This window comes from Phaethon lepturus, unplaced genomic scaffold (assembly GCF_000687285.1).
Source record: "Phaethon lepturus isolate BGI_N335 unplaced genomic scaffold, ASM68728v1 scaffold5493, whole genome shotgun sequence".
NCBI lineage: Eukaryota > Metazoa > Chordata > Aves > Phaethontiformes > Phaethontidae > Phaethon > Phaethon lepturus.
The window spans coordinates 4,560-26,119 of record NW_010526855.1 but is presented as its reverse complement, the minus strand read 5'-3'; the positions used below and the strand labels follow the sequence as shown (position 1 = coordinate 26,119).

The 21,560-nt window shown below is 40.6% G+C and overlaps 1 protein-coding gene across 4 annotated transcripts in view; it reads right to left on the bottom strand.

Annotated features, from left to right (window-relative positions):
• Positions 1-20,995, bottom strand: part of PROM1 (prominin 1) — a 61,505-nt gene extending 40,510 nt beyond the window's left edge. For all 4 annotated transcript variants that reach the window (XM_010283183.1, XM_010283185.1, XM_010283184.1 and 1 more), the window contains exons 1-2: positions 20,588-20,995; positions 1,950-2,008 (exon numbers count right to left, since the gene is read on the bottom strand). In XM_010283183.1, the coding sequence (XP_010281485.1) occupies positions 1,950-2,008; positions 20,588-20,807 (279 nt within the window). In that variant the 5' untranslated portion in view covers positions 20,808-20,995. The remainder of the gene's footprint in view (positions 1-1,949; positions 2,009-20,587) is intronic.
• Positions 20,996-21,560: the final 565 nt, after the last annotated feature.

Below are 21,560 nucleotides of genomic sequence, written 5' to 3'. Positions count from 1 at the left end.
GAGACGTCGATGCTACGAGTCCAACTGGGAACACGGGGACATGCAGCACAGAAGTAGGAAGGGTCCCCAGGGTCACTGACACATTCTACAAATAGGTTAAAAAAGAAAAAGATACAGAGGAACAACAGTTGGAATTTAACCGGATGAATACCAGAACCAGATTTCCTGTTCTCGCTACTGCAGGGCTGTTCTGAATGCTTGGTGAACTAGTGAGTCTTCTTACATGCATGCACACATGGCCCCTTGCTTCTGTGGTAGCACCATCTTTTGCCCAAACAGCAGTTCTTTCTTCCTGATGTTTCCTCCCATATATACTTATAAGGAGTAATCAACCCCCTTATCAATTATTTTGCTAAGCTAAGCAAACTCTTCCAGTCTCCTCTGAAGACTTGTGTGTTTCCCAGATCATCCCAATACACACTGTCTGAACCCATCCTACTCCGAGTTCATTCTCCCTGAATCTGAGTGATCAAAACCACAGGCAACATTTCTAACTACTTACCCACAGCCTTCAGTGATATTCAAACTTCCTATCCCCACTGGAAATTCCTCCAGGAACCCATCTACAGCCATGCTGGCCTCTCCACAGCTACCTCTCATTGATGCTTCTGTCTTCCAAGGGATTCTACACTTGTGTTGACAGATTTTCCTTTTCCAAATTTGTTTTAAAGTTTTGCATTGTATTCAGGTCAAAATTAGGACCTATAAATGGCCTATATCTGTTTTACTTCCTAAGCACATCTAAACATTGTATTTGCCACCCTATAATCACACAGTATTTCAACAAGCATCTCTACTACACAGGATTACAGGTGTCACTTAGCTTCAAATTTCTCGTGATTTACACAGTAGTTACTAAATACTATACTCGCACTGATGTATACCACCCGTGGTCTAACAGTTTTGCCCAAAGACGCTGCCAACCAAGTCCACCCTACGTTCCTCCCTGGCCGCGCAGGCACAATCTGTGATGCACCCCTCCCACAGAACCCCACCCAACAAGCTTACGGGATCAGCAGGAGTCGCTTGATGCAGCGTAACGGCAATACTCGCACACTCAGATGTCTCGCAGAGGCTATCAAGCTATCAGAGCCATAGGTTTAGTGCTGGGAAGACATGGAAGCACAAGGCTTTCCCCCTTGAAATCCCAGCATCACCCAGGTCCCCCTGATTCAAGGCAATAGCTCAGCGCCTGTATGCCGAGTCCCATACTCATCTTCCTGACAGGTACACCATACTGCAGGGACTACAAGCAAGCAGCTCACACAAAGTAACACGTGCGTTCTGTGGGCCTGGTTCAAGTTCCCATCGCAGGCACTCAGCCTGTGCCATTTCAAAGATGCGGCACTGTCCTTGAGAACAGCCTAAAATCAGATCCATGCTACGTTCTACCCTCTCTTGCTACCAAGCACCCTTGAATTTCAACTGTTACAGGATAATCACAAACCTAAGAGAGAATGGAAAATATCCTTGATGTAATTAGCACATTATGTAAACTAAAATATATTTTGTAAGTAGGCTATGGAAACTTCGTTTTACAAAGGCACCGGAACCAGCATATAAATTCAGCTTTTTGAGGACAATAGCTGAAGCTAACATGAGAGCTAAGAAGTAATGGTTCTCTCTAAGCTTTTTTAAATAAAAGCAGTATTTTTCAACACAAAGAGCCTTCAGCCTTTGTGCAACAGACACCACAATCACATTACAACTGGAATTTATAAGTGAGCCTTAACTATGCATAGCTTCTTTACAGTGGCTTATGAAAATTTCAAAAATATTTTTTGAAAGTTTTTGGTCCCAAATTTTGCATGAAACCATCATACACATCATTCACAAATTTCATTCTGGCATCCTGTTGTTATAGCTTTAACGTATATTTTCTTATTTTAGAAACAAAACTGAATTTCAAAGTCATTCTTTTCATTATTTTATGCAGATACACAATTTACCTTTTGATAATCGCCCTGTGTATTTCCAAACTTCTGCTGTGCTAGTTTTCTGATGAGATCTGAAAATAAGCAAGAATATTCCAGAGTTTTAAACAACATAAATAATAAAAACGGGGTAAAAGGATGGTATGAATTCTACTGTTAGACAGGCAAGTTGAAATTAAGGACAGACATCAACAGGACAGGCAAGCACCTAAGTGTTTCCATAAACCTGTCTAGTAACAACGTTTTTAACCAACTGTATATTTTCTGAGCTCATGGGAAGATACCCAGGTTATCTATCAATAATATTAATCGATTCCTGCGGAAATACAGTGAAAGTTTTCCCAAGGTCATCCTCTGTACCATAGCATCATTACTAAAAGTGAATCCCAGACTTACCAATTAATCGGACAAAGTTCAGGTATCCGCTTTGCTTCATGTTTATGACAAGTACATACATGCATGCATATATATATATGCACACATATGTGGAATTAGACAATGTGCAAAACAAGCATGTTAATCATGACTTCTTGACTGAATGTTACATGGAAGAAGGCCCTTATTCTTGCCAACATCATCCCAATATTTTTTCTTTTTCTTTTTGTGTCTCTGGACTTTGCATGAGAGGATGCAACTCTGCCAAAACAAATGAGAAAGCCTAACATGTGCCAACTTACTGTGTGTGCAGCTCCATCTAACACTCTCATTTCTAACTTATTCATAATATAGACAAAATACAGCAGCCACCAAAAAAAGAAAGTAGGAATTTAACAAAAATAGTGCCACTTAACATCATAAATATCGTTTCACTACACCGGTTTCTTTCAGAAAACACCAGCAGCTGCAATGAACGGACCCCCTTTTTGGGACACCACCAGCCTATCCTTAAGTGTGTTTTGCCAACACTATGGGAACTTTGCTGGGAACTGTGGCTCCTGGCCATTCCGTGACATCCTGCGCTTGAAGAGAGGCACCCTGAGCTCTGCAGACCCTTAGCTCTGCCTCAGAGGGGCATCAGCAGCTCTGGGTATGCTCCACGCTAGGTTGTGTAAAAGCAGCAGCATTTGGACGTTTGGGAGAAATGACTGACTGAACTTTTGGTCTTGTCTGATGAAGGGGAAACATATCAGGAAGGAGCATGCTACACCTGAAGAAGAGGCACTCTGCCCCACATGTTCATGCAGAGCTGCATTCCATGGCACTATTGCCCGGTCATTAGTCTCCCCATATGCAACTGAATATACTTGAGAAAAACCTCCAGTAAGTTACCTATTCTGTGGATCAATAGAAGACCTGTAGGTTCAAAACTGACTGTTCACCTCCCCCAAAATCCAAGCCCTCTCAGAATTTATTGTAGCAATTGTGAAATATGTTTAGTGAGTTCACAGGGGATGTGATCTCGCTCCTCTCAAATCCTGCATGTGGCTCGGGAAGATAAACCCCTAAGCTAACAGTGCCCATAGTCTTCCCTCCCCAGCACCCTGTGGAGAGAGCATGGACTCAACTGATCCACAAGCTGAAGAGATCCTGAAGAGTTCCTCACAGAAAACTATGCCAGAAAAAAATCACACAACAGTGAGGCAACAACTGCTGTTTCAAGGAAGGCACTCCCTGCAAGGAAGCTGCAGCCAGCAAGACTGCCAATTAAAAACTAATTAAAAAAAAAAATCTGTTTTATCACAGAAGTTTCATGCTGCAAATCATCCACAGACAGGAATTATATTCTAAAAATGCAGGAGGAGTGCTAGCAGTAGATGATCACGGACTCCACAGTGAGGCAACTTCATTTTGGAAAGACAATAAATACACTAGAAGGTAAGGCTGAATCCCATAGTAACAGAAGTAAAGCCAAAACATATATAGAATAAGCACCCAGGAAGAAAAAAAGAGTTACGATCCCTGCAAATCCTTTCACGCTCTGCACATTGAGAGTCAGGAGACCGCTGAAGGAAAGGGCACACACCACTGCACGGGCAACAGACAACGGATCCACCACTGCAGCTCTGAGACATCTTGCACACTGGGACCAGCAGAGTCCGCCCTGCGTGGAGCCCATCCCAGAGAGCATCCATGTTTCTTGAGGAACTTCAGCAGCAAGGCAGAACCACGTAAACCCCAAAAGAGTAATTCACGCTGGCTGTTAGACTTTTTTTCCTTCTTCATCAGAGGCAACATTTCTTTCTTCTTGTTTATATCTATATACCTACCAAGTAAATTTAAGAAACACTGGTGCATAAAATACATATTGCAATTCATTTTCTCTACAGCTAGATGCCTTTTAGCACACAAGAAAAGGGCTAAAATAACCCTCTTGTTTACATATTTATTCAACCATTTGGCATTGTGTGACAACACACCACAGAACAGCCGCTAGAGAGAAATTTCCACCAACTTTAATCAGAATGCAGTGGGAAGAAAGAGAAAGGAACAGCTTCTGTAATCCTCAGTGGCATGAAGCGGCACAGACCGTCTGTGTGTGGGCAGCCAGAACACGGGAGCCGACTGCTCAGGACCCTGTGGCATCGCCCTCCTTGCTGCTACTCCGAAGCCAAGCAGGAGAGCCCCCAGCAACCTGTCCTCACTTCTAGGCTGCTCCTAACTTGGAGGTTCATCTTGCTTTTGAAAAGGGTTGGACCCAATGACCTCCGGAGGTCCCTTTTGATCTAAATTATTCCAAAGTTATCCTATAATCAGGCTGAGTTTTTATTATAAATTATTTAATGGAGGAGTGAAAGCCCTGCCAGGAAGCATGTATTAAAGCTTCCTTTAATACATTTCCTACTGTCAGGTATCAATACAAGATAAAATTTTAAAAGCATTAGCCTTTCCTGTTAAATAGAAGTTGAAAGTTTTTACCCACTCTTCTAGTTAAGTGTCTGTCCCAGTCATAAATTAAAATGAAAATTAAACAAGAAAATATTTTACATCAAGTTTTACATACATCTATACAACATACATATTTATGGCCAGCTGTATGTGTATGCATAGGTAAAACTACTGAAGAGAAACAGAGGACAGCTAAGGCTGAAAGGGACCCCCCAACATCGTCCAGTCCAAGCTCCCAGCTCAGCACAGAGTCACCCACCGCAGGTTACTCAGGGCCATGCCCAGTCAGGTTTTCAGTATCTCCAAAGAGAACATTCAATACTTCAAAAAAACAAAACAAAACAAACACAAAATTGCTCTGATTACTTGCTCAGAATCTTCCTGATTCACGTTTTTTATTTATACTGTTTCCATAATTTATAGCCTGTCAGTCAAAAAAGACGACAGAAATCAACTTGAATACACTATGACAAACTGATGCAGAAAACAGTGTTTTCAATGTGTTTTTGAAATTCAGAGCCTCTAAAAAGCCTGTTCATCAAAACTAAAACATCTTTAGGTTTATAATAAGAAAGAAAGCCTGAATATAGGTACAAAAAGTTCCCACATGGATTGAATAAGTTAAATAGTGAGAACAATATAGGTTTCATACATAGCACAATAGCCAGTATTACACAGCCCATTTTTTCCATTAATTTTCCAGAATGAGGGATTTCCCTGCTGAATAAAGATTTACTACTTATATTACTTTGTAGTAATTTTTTAGAAGTAACGTGAAGCTTCAGGGTGTTTTTCTCACCAGGCAGCACAAAGTGATTGACCAGTCTTTGCCATGAATTAACTATTCCAGAAGCCTTCAGTATCAACTGGATGAGACATATTCCCAGTTAATTAATTTCAAATAAATGTGAAGTCCTACAATATATTCCCATAAAAATAATTTTTGCTATAATTGAATGTGAGATTACCTGCGGTTATTCACCCACACGTCTGTAAGCAAAAACTTGCCTTAGTGGTTTTGCAGAATCAAGAATCTCCCTATTAGGTTTTATACACATTGAGAGTAAACATGGTTACTACTGCAGTGCTTAAGGGTTAAGCAGGGGAATGTCCTGTGACAGGTACTGTGTAAACACAAGCATCACATTTTCAGGTATGGCTACACTGCTCACTGTAGCACAGAGAAGAGACACCTCAGCTGACATTTAACTCAACCTGTGATTTTGGTTTGCTTTCCTGAAGCACCTTTCCTCCCTAGCTAGAACATCTCATCTCTAGCATTCAAATAAGTTTTTATTTACAACTGAACTAAGGTAACTCTACACGATTCTCTCCTGCATTACTGGTAGAGTACCACCTTGAGGCTGATTTCTGTTTCAAATATAAAAGTGCTAGGAAGGCGTAATAAAAAGCGGTGTCCTCTATTTTCAAACTAATGGGATTGCTTCTGAAATCTTGGTTTGACCAGCTGCACACATTGTTTCACAGGACCAGTAATCCAAGGCTTTGGCACAGAACACATTTTATCACTGTGGTTAAAGAGATTTACCTTGTGAGGCTCATTTACACTGCTAATTACATTACCGCTTTGTCTGTCTCCTTCCTGTTCTCATCACATGCGAAATGCCATCTGCCCTAGTAAATCTAACTAGCCAGATGAGCTGTTAATTTACCAATGCAATTTGTGATGAAATATTAAGCACCTCTGAGAAGCCCTAGTTAAGAAAACATAATCACCAACTCCTGCACTGCACATGTATTGTGTACATACACTCAATATCTCATTACCCAGACAAGAAAATGAGGTTAGCACTAGGCTTGCTTCTTAGAACTGCTCTACAGAAAAGGATAGCAAAAATAATAGAGATTTAAAAATAAGCTGTCTGGCTATTAAGTACCAACATAAATTAGTTACAAACTCTTCTGCCAAGAAAGCTTTTCAAATCTAGGTGACAGGAAAACAGTTGGAGTAAAACCTTTGGGAATCCTACACTTCATCTTCACTCAAACAAGTCCACTGAGCCCATTCAGTTATAGTGCAACTCCAGCATTAATCAAATTATGTGAGAAAATAATTTATCTTTTTATGCATAATATAACATATTAGGCTTCAACTCTGCAAAGGATTTCAAGCAAACCAATAAGAACCATGACTGAAGCCTTCATGTCACATTGAATGGAGATTTTTCAGAACAGGAGAGAATTACATAGATAATATACATGATAAATTAATAACTGTTTTAATGCTACCTCATTCTAATGCATATTATAGTATTTTATCCCATCCCCTTCATCTAGAATAGGGTCGACAGACTGCACACACACTGAACAGTTCAGCATATCTCTGAATATCAGTCAGTTTGACCACATTTAGTGTCATAAATAAGTAGCAATAATTAGTCTGAAATTAATGAATTAAAATTACTTAAAGCCTGGTTTTTTCCCCGCTCTGTAATTATGACTCAGACTAATGAGTAACTCTTGCAAGTCCAAGAAAAACAGGAAAGCTATATTACCCTTTCAGATATCATCAGAGATAAAGATCTTCCAGGTATCTTATAGCAAGTTTTACTGCAAGTTCACTTCATGGACATTTTAAAAAACTTCCTTTGACTTGAGTGGGGCTTTGGTTGCTTCCCCAAAGTTAGGAAGCTTCTAGCCATTAGCCTTTACTAGCTCACATTGAAAAGGTCTCCTTCAGCAGGTAACCCAGTGTCCTCCCCTCTATTGCCACGTGACTACCTAACAGTTCTGCTCACGCTGTCCCTAGCCGCAGTGATCACTTGGCTCTGGTTCCACTGCAGAGCAAGGTGGGAGCTCAGTAATGTTGATGGCCGAAGAATCCACCATGCACGTTGGTGCAGAGACTGCAGAGAGGTTCCTGCCGCACTGCTCACTCCACGCAGTCTGTCCTCCTTCCACAGAGCAAGAAGAGAACTCCCTCTGTAGGACAAGCGGGAAGTCTCAAGAGATGAGAACTTCCCACTTCCCACACAATAAGAGAACACTTTAGTCCACAGAGGAGGAGTGTAATCCATGCATTCACTCAGTCTAGCCTGTTCCTTTCCAACTCCAGATTCAGAAGGTTCACTACCCTCCCTCTTCACAATGTCTCCCTCAGACAGACCTGGGCCATAACCCTTGCCCACAAACTAAGAAAAAAAAACCAAAAAAAACCAAATCAAAACAAACAGCCTTCTCGGATAAATTCTCCCCACAACTTCTAGGCAAGCTCTCTCTCAATACAATTCCCAGGTTTTTTTACCTTAAATTACAGGGAATATCAGGCTGGTTCAGCTTCCACCCTCCTGTTCCTTGCAAGAGACCATTCTGGCCTTCTTCCTTTCGAGCGCAATTCCTGAGCGACAGCTACCTTCCCTCGCTTCTGAAGCCCACACACAAGACTACCTACTTCCACTACAGAGATGGTGAAAGAAAATTCTCTGTTTAATCACCTATTTATTCACCCGCATTAAAGAGATAATGTGCAAAAACTGTAACCTTAAGCCATCAGCCATGACTTTGGAAAAGAAAAAAAGGAAGTAATAAAGGAGCCTTGCTCCGTACCTCACCACTGACATGCAAAATGAAGACCTAGAACCTGTTATTCTACAATGGCTGGAAGAACTTGTTTGAATGGAGGTAAAAAAATAAACAAATACATACTAAATTACTTAAATTTTAACTTCTCATCTCATCTGCTACGTCAATCTGCCTTTTCAACCTCTTCCGCCTTCAGTATGCTGCTTCGTCTCATCAATACAATCGTTGTCTGTTCCCCTTCTCTGACTCCACATTCTTTAATTACATGTGGATCAAAAGCAAGGGAAATATGCTTATCCTACAGTACTCTGGCTCAATCTCAAAATCCCACAACACACCATATGACACAAGCAAAACCATAGTAAATGCATTTTTAAGGTTTTGGCAGACTTCTAAAGCACATACTGGTTTATTCACAATTGAAAAGACAAGCTATTAGACTACCTAGAAATGAGTCTTAGCTTATACTGGATGGAGTGAGAATCACAGAATCATTTAGGTTGGAAAAGACCTTTAAAATCATCAAGTCCAACCATTAACCTAGCACTGCCAAGTCCACCACTAAAACATGTCCCTAAGTGCCACATCTGCACGTCTTTTAAATACTTTCAGGGATGGTGACTCAACCGCTTCCCTGGGCAGCCTGTTCCAATGCTTGATGACCCTTTCCGTGAAGAAATTGTTCCCCATATGCAATCTAAACCTGCCCTGGCACAACTTGAAGCCATTCCTCTTGTCCTACCGCTTGTTACTTGGGAGAAGAGACCAACACCCACCTCACTACAACCTCCTTTCAGATAGTTAAGAGAGCGATACAGTCTCCCCTGAGCCTCCTTTTCTCCAGACTAAACCACCCAGTTCCCTCAGCTGCTCCTCATAAGACTTGTGCTCCAGACACCTCACCAGCTTCTTTGCCCTTCTCTGGACATGCTCCAGCAACGCAATGTCCTTCTTGTAGTGAGGGGCCCAAAACTGAACACAGGATTCGAGGTGCAGCCTCACCAGTGCCGAGTACAGGGGCACGATCACTTCCCTACTCCTGCTGGCCACACTATTGCTGATACAGGCCAGGATGCTGCTGCCCTTCTTGGCCACCTGGGCACACTGCCAGCTCATGTTCAGCTGGCTGTCAACCAGCACCCACAGGTGCTTTCCTGCCAGGCAGCTTTCCAACCTCTTCCCCAAGCCTGTAGCATTGCATGGGGATGACACAAATGACACAAATGCAGCTCCCAGCATTTAGCCTTGTTGAAACTCATACGGTTGGCCTCAGCCCATCGATCCAGCCTGTCCTGATGCCCCTGTAGAGCCCTCCTACCGTCAAGCGGATCATCGCTCCTGCCCAACTTGGTGGGGCAACGTGAGAGGGAGTAGAGCTCCAATATGAAGTAATGAAAAAAAAATGAGCTATAAGCAGGATTAAAACTGTAGGAGTGGTTTAAACAGGGTAAGCTTTAACCAGAGCACAGGTAGGACTAAGTACAGAGCAATTGCTGAAGATGACAAATTGCAGGGCAGCAACAGCTGCTGAAGGAACCAGAATGTTTGCACCTTTACTGACAGAAAACACCATTGATCCACTGAAGAAATCACACAACAGTGAATCAGACAATAGTAACAGTCAATGAACTTCATTTGTGCACACAAAAAGTTCCCCAATTCCCCCAAAACATGGATGAAACAATGTAAGTTTTATAAATTTAGCTTCCTCAAGGCTGATTATTAGTCAGGAAGACCAAACAGGTAATTTAAGTCTTCCACAGCAAAAGCTCACACCGTACAGTTGCCCCAAACTTGGGTTTATTCCTTTAGTGCAGTCACATTTTCTGTTTAGGCACATTTTCTGTTTAGGCACATTCTGCTTTCTATCAACATGCAGAGACAACATTAAAGAGCCTGGTCAGGAAAAGGCTTAAAGGAAAAAAGAAATTGCCACAATATTAACTGTTACAGGACACCTAGAATGAGAGACTTCTTTGAAAATAACCTTTGCAGGGACTTTCTAGTTGTTCTTTGCTACAAAGAAAGTTCTGTTCTTGCTGCAGTTGTGGAAAAAAAAAAAAACAAAAAGAGAGAAGCCTTTATAAAAATCTTTGCTTAGGAGGCTGCAATAAATTTGCATATATCATATAGACACAAAGTCAAGTAGAAAGCTTTGAAGAAGTATTCCACGCAGAAACTATGTTCTCTCATTTTCTGAGGGCAACAAAACTTCTGTAGCACACTGTTTGTGCTGCGGCAGCTATTTTTTGCCACTTACTTTGTTTGCAATAGTTACCTAAAATTCTCTATAGGCCACCATCTGGTAAGGATTTACAACAGATTACGGGCAAAGATTTAACGTGGTGCACTGTGTATGCTCGTCTGTTTTAGCACACTGCAGAGACTGAGCAACTTCTTCTTAGTGTAGATTGTGTACACATATTGGACTTGTAACTTCGATCAAATTAGTAAAAGTTTAGACTGTATGAACAACAGCATTTTTTTTTCCTACGCCTTTATCTCCTCAGAAGTTGCTGTAAACTAAGGAAAGCACAGAAAATCCAAAATATTGCATAACTTCAATTACTGGAAATATGAACACAGATAATTGTGAATGACACGCTTCAGCCCTACTGGCCCCAGCTTTTAATTACCTCAGTGACTGGTGTTCTGGCAGCTTCACTGAGCTTCCTCAGAATTCCCTCTCTCTGTTTTCCTATTTCTGCAAGGGGCACAATTTTCCACATATGTTCGATAACTGTGATCGCACATACTGGTTTGAAGTACTACAGACATCGCTACTTCACTCAAAAATCAATACAGAAGTAAAAGTTGCTACTCTAAAGAAAGTAAATTAGGCCTCAAGTTTGTATTTGTTCTGTACAGGTATACTCAGGTATCTTTCAGCTCAGTTAAACAGCCACGGCGATACTTAGTAAGAATATTCACAACTGTAATCACTGTTTAACTGTCACAAAAATAAAATAATTTGGTGTATTTTCAGAGAAAAGAAAGATCTTGACTATCTTAGGATGCAATACAGGTCATAATTTAATTGCAGAACTGTTTTTAGACGAGAGGAAAAACATCTGCATATTGCAAAAAAGCATCAAAGAAGGTTGGCAGGGGTTAGTAACTGGTACGCTTACACTAAGATGTATCTACTGATAGATTAGTCAGCTTAAACTACAACAGTTGACATATGTGGCAGCTGGTTTCCCTTCTAACAAGAAGGTAACTAGCTTATGGAAAAGGAAGAAGTATACTCAAAAGCTTTAATATCAACATGGAAAGATTTAATACTGCTAAAAGGATGACAAAATCCACTAAAATTAATACTTACACATTTATTTTGCTCCAGCAAATTTTTAATAGTGCGTATTCATTTAGAAAAAAGCATCACTTTTGTTAAGATCTAAAACTTACACAAAGCGTCTTGAGAACCAAAAAGGAGTCAGAAAAAGGGAGAGGAAAAATTCTAATTCGCATTATTTTCAACGAAATTAAACACTGAACATGAAGACCGTGGAAAGATTTGTTGCAAAAGTCTATCAAGTTCTTATTACTTTGGCTGACCATTCAAGAAAAAGCCATCATTGAATAAGACCTAGGAGTTTATTGCTCTGTAAATGACAGTCTAAGCAAATTGTCAGACAAAACATGAGAGCGCTAGGCTAATGTTACCTAATTATGATGGTCTATAACAAAGAAAAGAGAAAGTCAACGACTGCTTTTCCAATAACAGGTAGTATTCATACAGTATCTCACATGATTAACTCAAAATGCTTAATAACAGCCAAGATGATGAAGGAATTGAGAGATCCCTTCAAGGCTTGTGAAAACATTATTCCAGTAAGTTCAGCAACAGACCCCCTCTCTCCCCATCAATTCCATCAACTACAAATTAGAAAAGACAATGATGTTCAGCACTATGCAGACAGAGAAGTTTGTAAAATTAAATGACGGGGAAGGATGAACAGTAGAGTAGTTGCCCTGTTAACAGAGGGAGGGACACAAAGAACTGTTATCTTCACATGGTGTAGTCTGTGATTGTGCGCTGGCATCTGAAAGGCAAAACTTGGGCTTTGACCAAGTTGATGCTCAAGTTGCTTATCTCTTTGCTAGGAAATACTAAATGGGATGGGCAATCTTTTGGAGAAGTTAAAAAAAATGAATGCACGCAGAGCTTAATTCAGTGTTTTACTGTAATTGCTAGTACACAAACACCATGCTACATTCAACGTATCTAACGTTACCACCCCCAGCCCCAATACACACACCACACAGTAGCACTAATTATGTAGATACATACATTTTTAGGACATGGTACCTTTGCTTTTTTCTTTAAAAAGATACAAACCCTATCAATGAAACTTCTTTACCTTGAATGATGAACAAACAACAAGGTCACCTTCTGTCACAACACCATCCTGTATCTCCCACCCTTCCCTTCCTTGTAGTCGGCACCCCTGGATTTAGCTGCGCCCAGAGCTCACCCCCTGCGCACTGAGGCAGGGAACGCCGCTGATCAGCTCTTTGGTTATACCTTAACGTCCATAGATGGTTTGGGAAATACGAGTTGAGTCTCAACACCACACAACTGTAGGCCCATTTTGTTATTATAATCTAGCCTCCAAGCGGTATTACTGCGTGAGGTGCCCTCCAGCCTGTTACCACAGCCACCTGTGGTAATGCCCGTTCTGAACACCCTCCCCACAGAAAGTAAGCCAACTCCCTCAAACCCTGCTTGAGGTTCATTTTCATTAGTTTCTCCCTTCTGTCCTAATAGTGTTGAAATCATGAAGCTGGATTGGCATTTTCCAATTGCTGTCAAGGCATGTTTTTTTCTCCCAGGCACAGCTGGCAGACAGTATTAAATCAGATCAGTGCAAGCACTGAGGATACCATAGAGAAAGGATTCCAGATGCGTGTATGGTGCAAGATTTTCAGATGATCAGTTATGCTACACTGATTAAAAAGTGACTTGCATATTTTCCACATAATACCTGTCTGCAAAAGAGATTCCTTGTTTACATAATCCAAAAGAAGTTGTCAGGAAGACATCAGATAAGTGTTAATGTCTGCAACTGTAGTTTTCTACAGTAGCCTCTAGTAGATAATCTGTATAAGCCTCCCCTCCCTAAAACCTCTGTCTCCTCCCTGTCCACAAAAAAAACATTTTGACAAGCAATCTGTTACATAGTCTGCAGTTCGGAAGAGTTCAGGGAAAAATGAATTACTCTTGTGACGCCTAAGAAAATAAAAAAGCAAGCCTTAAATCTGCTTCCAAAACGTCCTCAGTGTTCCTTGTTTACACGGGTATGTCATCAAGTAGAGCATCTTTTAACTTCCCAGCATGAAACGAGCAATGATTTTTTTTTAAATGCTATTTCCTTAAATGTATATGAGTGGGCAGAAAAAAGAAGAGGCTAATTTATCTTGTATTTTTCCTGCTGCTCCATCTTCCCCAGTGTTTCCAACATTAGACATATTTCTTTCAATGTACACCATATTAGCAAATAAAGGAGCACTAAGTCTCCCACCTTATCCCAGTTCTACCCAAATGACACCACCACTACCTGCTATATGTAACCTCTTGTCACTGAAACCTGCACTTTGATATACACACTTCAGCTATTACTGTGAATTCACACCACAGCTCTAGCCACAGTGCTGGGAAAAAAAAACCCAAAAAAGAAACCAGTTACAGGGATGTGGTGAAGGCACTGACTCTACAGTTTACTGAAACTGTCATTTCACAATACAGCTTAGCCAACCTAACAGCTAAGTTACTAAAGGGCAGGTCTTGCTCTTTCTCCTTTCTTCTCAGTTCCTGCACCAGCAATTGCATCTGTGCTCCCAACCCAGCTCCAGGACATAAACTTGAAGAAAACCAACCCACATGCACAGGGGGATAGCTGTCAAGCACTAGGTCAAAAAGCAGTCTATCACATCAGTGCAATTTCACACCCAAACTAAAACTGAGACTTCACACAACTGGAAAAAGGATATTGTAATTTAAGTTTTTATAAAAGGTCACAGAATGGTTTAGATTGGAAGGGACCTTAAAGATCATCTAGTTCCAACCCCCCTGCCGGGGCAGGGACACCTTCCACTAGATCAGGTTGCTCAAAGCCCCGTCCAACCTGGCTTTAAACACTTCCAGGGATGGGGCATCCACAACCCCTCTGGGCAACTTGTTCCAGTGCTTCACCACCCTCATAGCGGAGAGTTTCTTCATCGTATCTAATCTAAATCTACTCTCTTTTAGTTTAAAGCTATTACCCCTTGTCCTAAAACTACACACCCTTGTAAAAAGTCCTTTCCAGCTTTCTTGTAGGCCCCCTTTCAGTACTGGAAGGCTGCAATAAGGTCTCCCTGGAACCTTCTCTTCTCCAGGCTGAACAAGCCCAACTCTCTCAGCCTGTCCTCAGAGCAGAGGCGTTCCATCCCTCGGACCTTTTTTGTGGCCCTCCTCTGGACCCACTCCAATAGGTTCATGCCCTTCCTGTGCTAAGGGCTCCAAAATTGGACACAGGACTCCAGGTGGGGTCTCAGTAGAGGGGCAGATCTGCAGTAGAGGGGCAGAATCCCCTCCCTTGATCTGCTGACCACGCTGCTTTGGATGCAGCCCAGGATACTGTTGGCCTTCTGGGCTGTGAGTGCACATTGCCAGGTCATCCTGAGCTTCTCATCAACCAACGCCCACAAGTCCTTCTCGGCAGGGCTGCTCTCAATCCCTTCACCCCCCAGCCTGTATTGATAGCGGGGGTTTCCCTGACCCATGCGCAGGACCTTGCGCTTGGCCTTGTTGAACTTCATGAGATTCGCACAGGCCAACTTCTCAAGCCTGTCAAGGTCTCTCTGAATGGCACCTCTTCACTCCAGCATGTCAACCGCACAACACAGCTTGGTGTCATCTGCAAACTTGCTGAGGGTACACTCGATCCCACTGTCCATGTCAACAACAAAGATGTTAAACAGCACTAGGCCCAATAGCAACCCCTGAGGAATGCCACTCGTCACAGATGCCACATTGACTCTTTGAGTGTGACCATCCAGCCAATTTTTTGTCCACCGAGTGGTCTAACCATCAAATCCATGTCTCTCCAATTTAGAGACAAGGATGTCCTGCAGGACAGCGTCAAATGCTTCACACAAGTCCAGGTAGATAACATCAGTCACTCTTCCCTTATCCACCAACACTAACTCCGCTGTAGAAGGCCAACAAATTTGTCAGGCACAACTTGCCCTCAGTGAAGCCATGTTGGCTGTCACCATCCACCTCCTTATTTTTCATGTGCCTTAGCACAGTTTCCACGAGGATCTGCTCTATGATCTGGCTGGGCACAGAGATGAGACTGACTGGCCTGTAGTTTCCCAAGTCTTCCTTTTTTAAAAATGGGAGTTATGTTTCCCCTTTTCCAGTCAGTGGAAACTTCACTGGAGTGCCACAACTTCTCAAATATGATGGATAGTGGCTCAGCAACTTCATCTGCCAGTTCCTTCAGGACTCAGGTCCCATAGAATTGTGCACCATCAGGCTCCTTAGATGGTCTTGAACCTGATCTTCTTCTACAGTGAGCAGTTGTTCATTCTCCCAGTCCCTTCTGTGACTTGAGGGAAGTGGCTTGAGCACATGCCAGTGAAGACTGGGGCAAAAAACTTGTTGAGTACCTCAGTCTTTATCATAATTGCTTTGGGTACCTGAGCTGAACTGCAGCATCTGCACCGAAGTCAGAGCTCAAGTCAAAGACAAAGTACAGTTCTTTCACTGCATGCTGGTGCGGACATGCCCAACATTCCTGGGAAAGTCTCAAGTTTAAAAACAAAAGGGCATTACCAGCTATGCGTAGTTGAGTTTAGCTCCAATGCTGCAACATCCAGACACATGCATTTTTTTTGTAGTGAAGTTGTGGAAGATTTATTACTAACAGGAAGCAAAACTAAAGTAGAAATGGACAACTAAGAACTAAATAGTTACCAAAGGAAAAGTTAGTTTTACACAGACAAAAAAAATTCTGACTTACTGAGGTTTTTAACTGAGGGGGTGATAATGTGTTTTATTTGCTTTAGAACCTCACATCCTACACAGCTAATATATTTAAAAAAAAAAAAATCAACATCCTAGGAGCTCAAACTTACCTTCTACATCAGGGTTTTGCATATGCATTTTCTATTACAGCTATACCAGCTAGACATACACCGATTATTTTTACTTCATTACATAATTTTTAAAAAGTGTTAAAATGTTTTAATTGCTGAACACACACGTGAGATTAATTGCAGAGATAAGACTAACTTGCTGAACTCCACAATTTGCAGCTGACTTAAAGGCTGACCAGGTGAGGAGAAAAGAAGACCAAAAGGGGTCAGACGCAGGACTTTGCATTAAAATAGTCAAGTCCTGATCCTCAGTCTTCTGCTCAAACTGTTCAACACGGGAGACTCCACAAACAGAAGGAATTGAGAGGTGTAGTCCAGGTCTAAAACCCAGTTTGTTCTTGTTCCCAACAGGCAAAGAGTACACTTAACTCTTCATACTATGTTTTACTCAGGAAGCACCTGCATTCAGCAGTTGATTTTGATGCTAAAGGTTTATTCCTGCTTCAGCAGAAACAGGGTGATCCAGAATAAAAAGCAGAAGCTGGAACAAGGCAGATATAACTTAACATAAGCAGCACAGTTATCCTGCCACAGGCCTGTAAGTTTTTATCTTATTTCACCTAAAAATAGGAGCAGGACCTTTACTCCCAGTTCCCTTTGTGAATTCTTCACATTTTTGTTACAAGACGCAAGCTGTGAAGTCAAAGATTTGTTGTGCATATCCTGCTGGCAAGCGGAATCTCAGATTAACATCATTTTACTGCAACTAACAACTGGTTTCCATGGCAACAAAAACAAAGCCATAAGATATTCATAGCAGTCAGAGGATCATACTGACCATGCCCTGCCTATGCCAAGTTCACATCTGAAGGTCTCCAACACAACAGGTGACACGCACCATGTCACAACCATGAACCGACTTAACTTCATTAATAAATCAACGCTTCCGTTTACGGCAAATTCTAAGTAAAAGAAAAACTGACAATTTGGTTTTTTAGATGTCCTCTTATCTGAGTGATAGAAGCAACTTGTAATTTTCCAGTTATCATCTATTTATTGCAAGGGGTGCTATTAACAGGGAAGAATTATGATGCTCAATCCTACACAGTCCTCAACAAAAGAAGCAGTAGCACCGTCATCTTCATTTTACCAATGGAGAAACCAAGGAACAGAAAGATTAAAGTGACCTACTGAGCCTCACATAGCAAATCAGTGACAAAACACAGTCTTTTTCACTCCAGTGTATCATTAACTCAAAGTGAAGGCTGCTCCCCTGCATAACAGTTTATGCTTGGGAGTAAATTCATTCCCATTTACACCAGTACATCATCTAGTGACGACCAAAGTATTTGACTGATGGAGTTGAAAGCAGAATCTATTTAAACTCACTGGAGCATTGCAATCAGATATCCTAGTTCATTTTTTAAACTACTTTCTTGCCATTTTCACAAAGCACAGTGCTGGTCGTAAAGATTCAGCAATTAAAAAAAAGAGCTACAGTTCCTTGCCCTGGTTCTGTTACTGTGCTTTACACAAGCACTATATTTAATCCCATTAATAACCTACCTATTAAATCTAAACTTAGATTAAGTTGTATGTGCACAAACTGGATGGGACGAACAAATTTATAAATAAATTATTCACTTAGAATTAATTAAAAAAACCCCCACCAAAATGTACAAAATATTTCTTGAGAGATTTTTTTCTTTAAGTGATCCCTTTCAACTTTTGAGTTACATATAAGAATGTTTAAATAAATGTTAAGACCTAGCAGCATGCAAATACTTTAAGAACAACATTTTCCAAAAACTCTGATGTTCTTCTTATTTTGCTTTATCATACTAGCTTTCTTCCTAAAAAGCACACTTGGGACTGATGGAGTATGAATGTTATACTGTAACTTACTCACCTCCATTGAAGCACTACTGCAAGCACAAAAATTATTTGCAAAGGCAATTAAACAACACTGTCACTTTTTTCCTCCCAGCTGAGAGTACTAACAGTAGATTAAAAAACAAAACATCAAGTACCTCCAAGTATTAGGAAAAAAAAAAGACTACTAAGATGAAAGGTCTAAGTGATTGATGCCAAGTCCTGCACACAAATCACACTTCACCTCTGTGCTATGGTTATATGCAATACACTGGGGCATCAACCTGGAACTAACTCTTCTGAAGCACCAGCCCAATCAGAATAATGAAGTTTTGAGTTATAAACATCAAAAGGCCTACTTTCTGTGCCCATTTGTGATTATGTTTATTTTCATCTCTGAACCAGAATTCACTCTATCTCAAGTTGGCAGGTTAAAAAAAAAGCATTTCAAATATGTAACTACACCATCAATACACTGAATGTGAAAATAGAACAGCATATGGCAAAAGAGATTATGGGGATTAACCAATTAAATGGTATGACTCAAACCAACATGATCCGTCAAATCTGTATTTGGGAGTGTGTTAGGTGGGGGCACGGGAAAAGGACTTCACCTAATGCAAACACTGAAAGCCAAACTTCTAAAAATAACTGATTTGGCAAAAAGTATCTGTGAGGAAGGAAGAAGAGTTATGAGATGTTCAAAGCTTACAAGCTAAGAACAAAGGATTTACTTCTGGATGTCTCCTTTCTCTTTTAATACTGGATTTTACCACACCCATTTAATGCAGAACTTACTACAGGCAGCCCCACAGGACTATAATCTTGATCATAAATTCTATACTCAATGATTATTTACATGCTTAGGACACATAATAGTAAATTTGACATACAAGGTTACAAACTAAATTCCTGCTACTATAAAGACAGAGTAAACATCTCACTGAAATCAGGTTTCCGCAATTGTAAGAGAATAAAATAGTCAAGCACGGCTTTAGGCAAAATGAAGGCCTGTTGCTAAGAGTTCAACGCAGATGGCAATCCTAACATGTCAGGTCTTGCAGAGAGGCTAATAGTGCATTTGCATATTTAACGAAAGGGAAGAGACCACAAAAGCAGAGGTATCTGGAAACAGTTCCTCCAAAAGGTGACATTACTGTCAGCTTCATGCAATTGCCCTCCTTACACCTTGTGTAAGACCCACTCAGAAGAAAGATCCTGCCGGGAACAGGCCAGGTTTTCACTCTCCAGGTTAACAGCTGGGACTCCGGGCACTTGCCTAAATAGAATTCATTCATTCAAGTTCATTTGAGCTCATTCTTCTACAGCTATTGGAGAAATGTCAGAAATACAAGCAAGTTAACAGTTCACAAGTATCATACAGGTACATGACTAATGAATTTAAGATTTTAAATTACTAAAGGTTTTAATATATAAATTGAAAGATGTACTAAGAATATTAACTTTTTATACACAGCTACAGCTAAACCACCAAAAGGAATCAACAACAAACCAAAGCTGTTCTTAGATTTTACTAAAAGGTCACCTCAATATAATTTTAAATTACAATACTATTCAAACACATTAGCATTTTCTTTTAAGGGCTAAATGGAAGAAAAAGCATGTTGGAAAGTTAAATGGATACCACTACTACGTCTATAAACACACAGAATTCCCAAAAGCACCTTTTAATCAATGCAATCTCAATAAGCGCACACTCCTCTGATATGTTAATTTTTTCCTTAGAAGAAGAGACAACTTAGTAGGAAAGGAAAAAAAATCTCAGTAAAACAAATGCAGTTTCAAGTCTTAACTTCATCTCACGAAAGAACAAGAAGTTATACGTGCCTGTGTAATGGAACTGTCCTTATATAAAACTTCACTAGGCTAAATCTCATATTATAACCACCTGATTTATAATAATACACAAATCTCAGAGCTGTCTCTTATAGATTTAATATTAAATTGAAAGCAGTTTATACTATACTCCTATCCCACACTTCTGAGCATACATTAGAAAAGTTTCAGTTCAGGAAAAAAAGCCTCAAATGCATCAGTGACAGCTTTGAGATATGTAAGCAAAGTTCTGTGAAATTTCATCAACGTTTCATTTTCATTAACAATCCTACACACAGACACACTATGCTTAGCAGAAAAATGTTAGTTTATATGAAACTGTACACATTTCTGGCCATGTCACATGCTACTAACAAAGTCCTTCGTATCATTTCGTTCCGGATGACAGTCTTGTTATCTATAACAGGATGAACACATCAATAACAAATCTTTATTTAAAAAAGCCAAACAAATGTTTATCTACTTACCTTGAGGAAAAGAATTTGGCTGCACTAAGTACAGGAATGCATGTACTATTTTAAACAAAATTCCTATTGGCCCAGGTTCATGGTATGCACCTGTATCATACGTCTTGGCTGGTACAAAACCAAAATCCAAAGTCCCAGGAGGTGGTTTGTATATAGGCTGTACCTCTGAAATAGTACTTCCACAAAACAGCAGCAGCAGCAAACAGAGTTCCACAGCCATAGCTAGCAGTATTCATAAAATTGGAGGTAGAGATACTTGTCCCACCAAGTCCAGAAATCTTCAATACATTCACTTGGGGGTTAGCTTTCTAGACAGGAAAACACTGGTGCACCCTCACACCTTTTCTTCTTTAATGTATTCTTGCTTTGAAGTGGTACAGAAGCCTCTCGTAGAAACGACTCAGCACATTATATCTGGCAAAAACAAGAAAGCATTTGTTAAGGTGTGTGCAAGTAAACAGGAAAGTGCAAGACAACCTACAATCTTCTGTGGAAATTGAACATATCAATAGTTGCAAAAGCCAGCCAAATAGGGTAGAAAAGAGAGAGAGGAAAAAAAAAAAAGATTGAGGTCTGTGAATAATATGGTCTGCTACATACACTGTACTTGAAAGAGGGGGGGAAAAACAATTATGCATAGTTCCAGGTCAGTGAGTTTTCAAAAACAAACAGAGCACAGCACTGGGACAGCTCCAAGGGAAACAAAACTAAAGGAACAATGTATGAATTGCACTTCTGACTAAGTACAGTATGTCATGTCACAACAGTTACACAATGCATTTAATCAGCCACCTGATGTTACCGTAGTTGATGGCAATTATTGTAAGTCCTATCCTGTAGCGTCTTTAATCTCAACCTTTCAGTAAAACCGTCCAGGTTTAATCTGTAATCTTCCCCTTCACAGGGCTCCGCTTTCCTTCCCCGTGCATGACCTAGCAGGCAGCACCCTTCTGACACCTGCTTCACAGCCAAG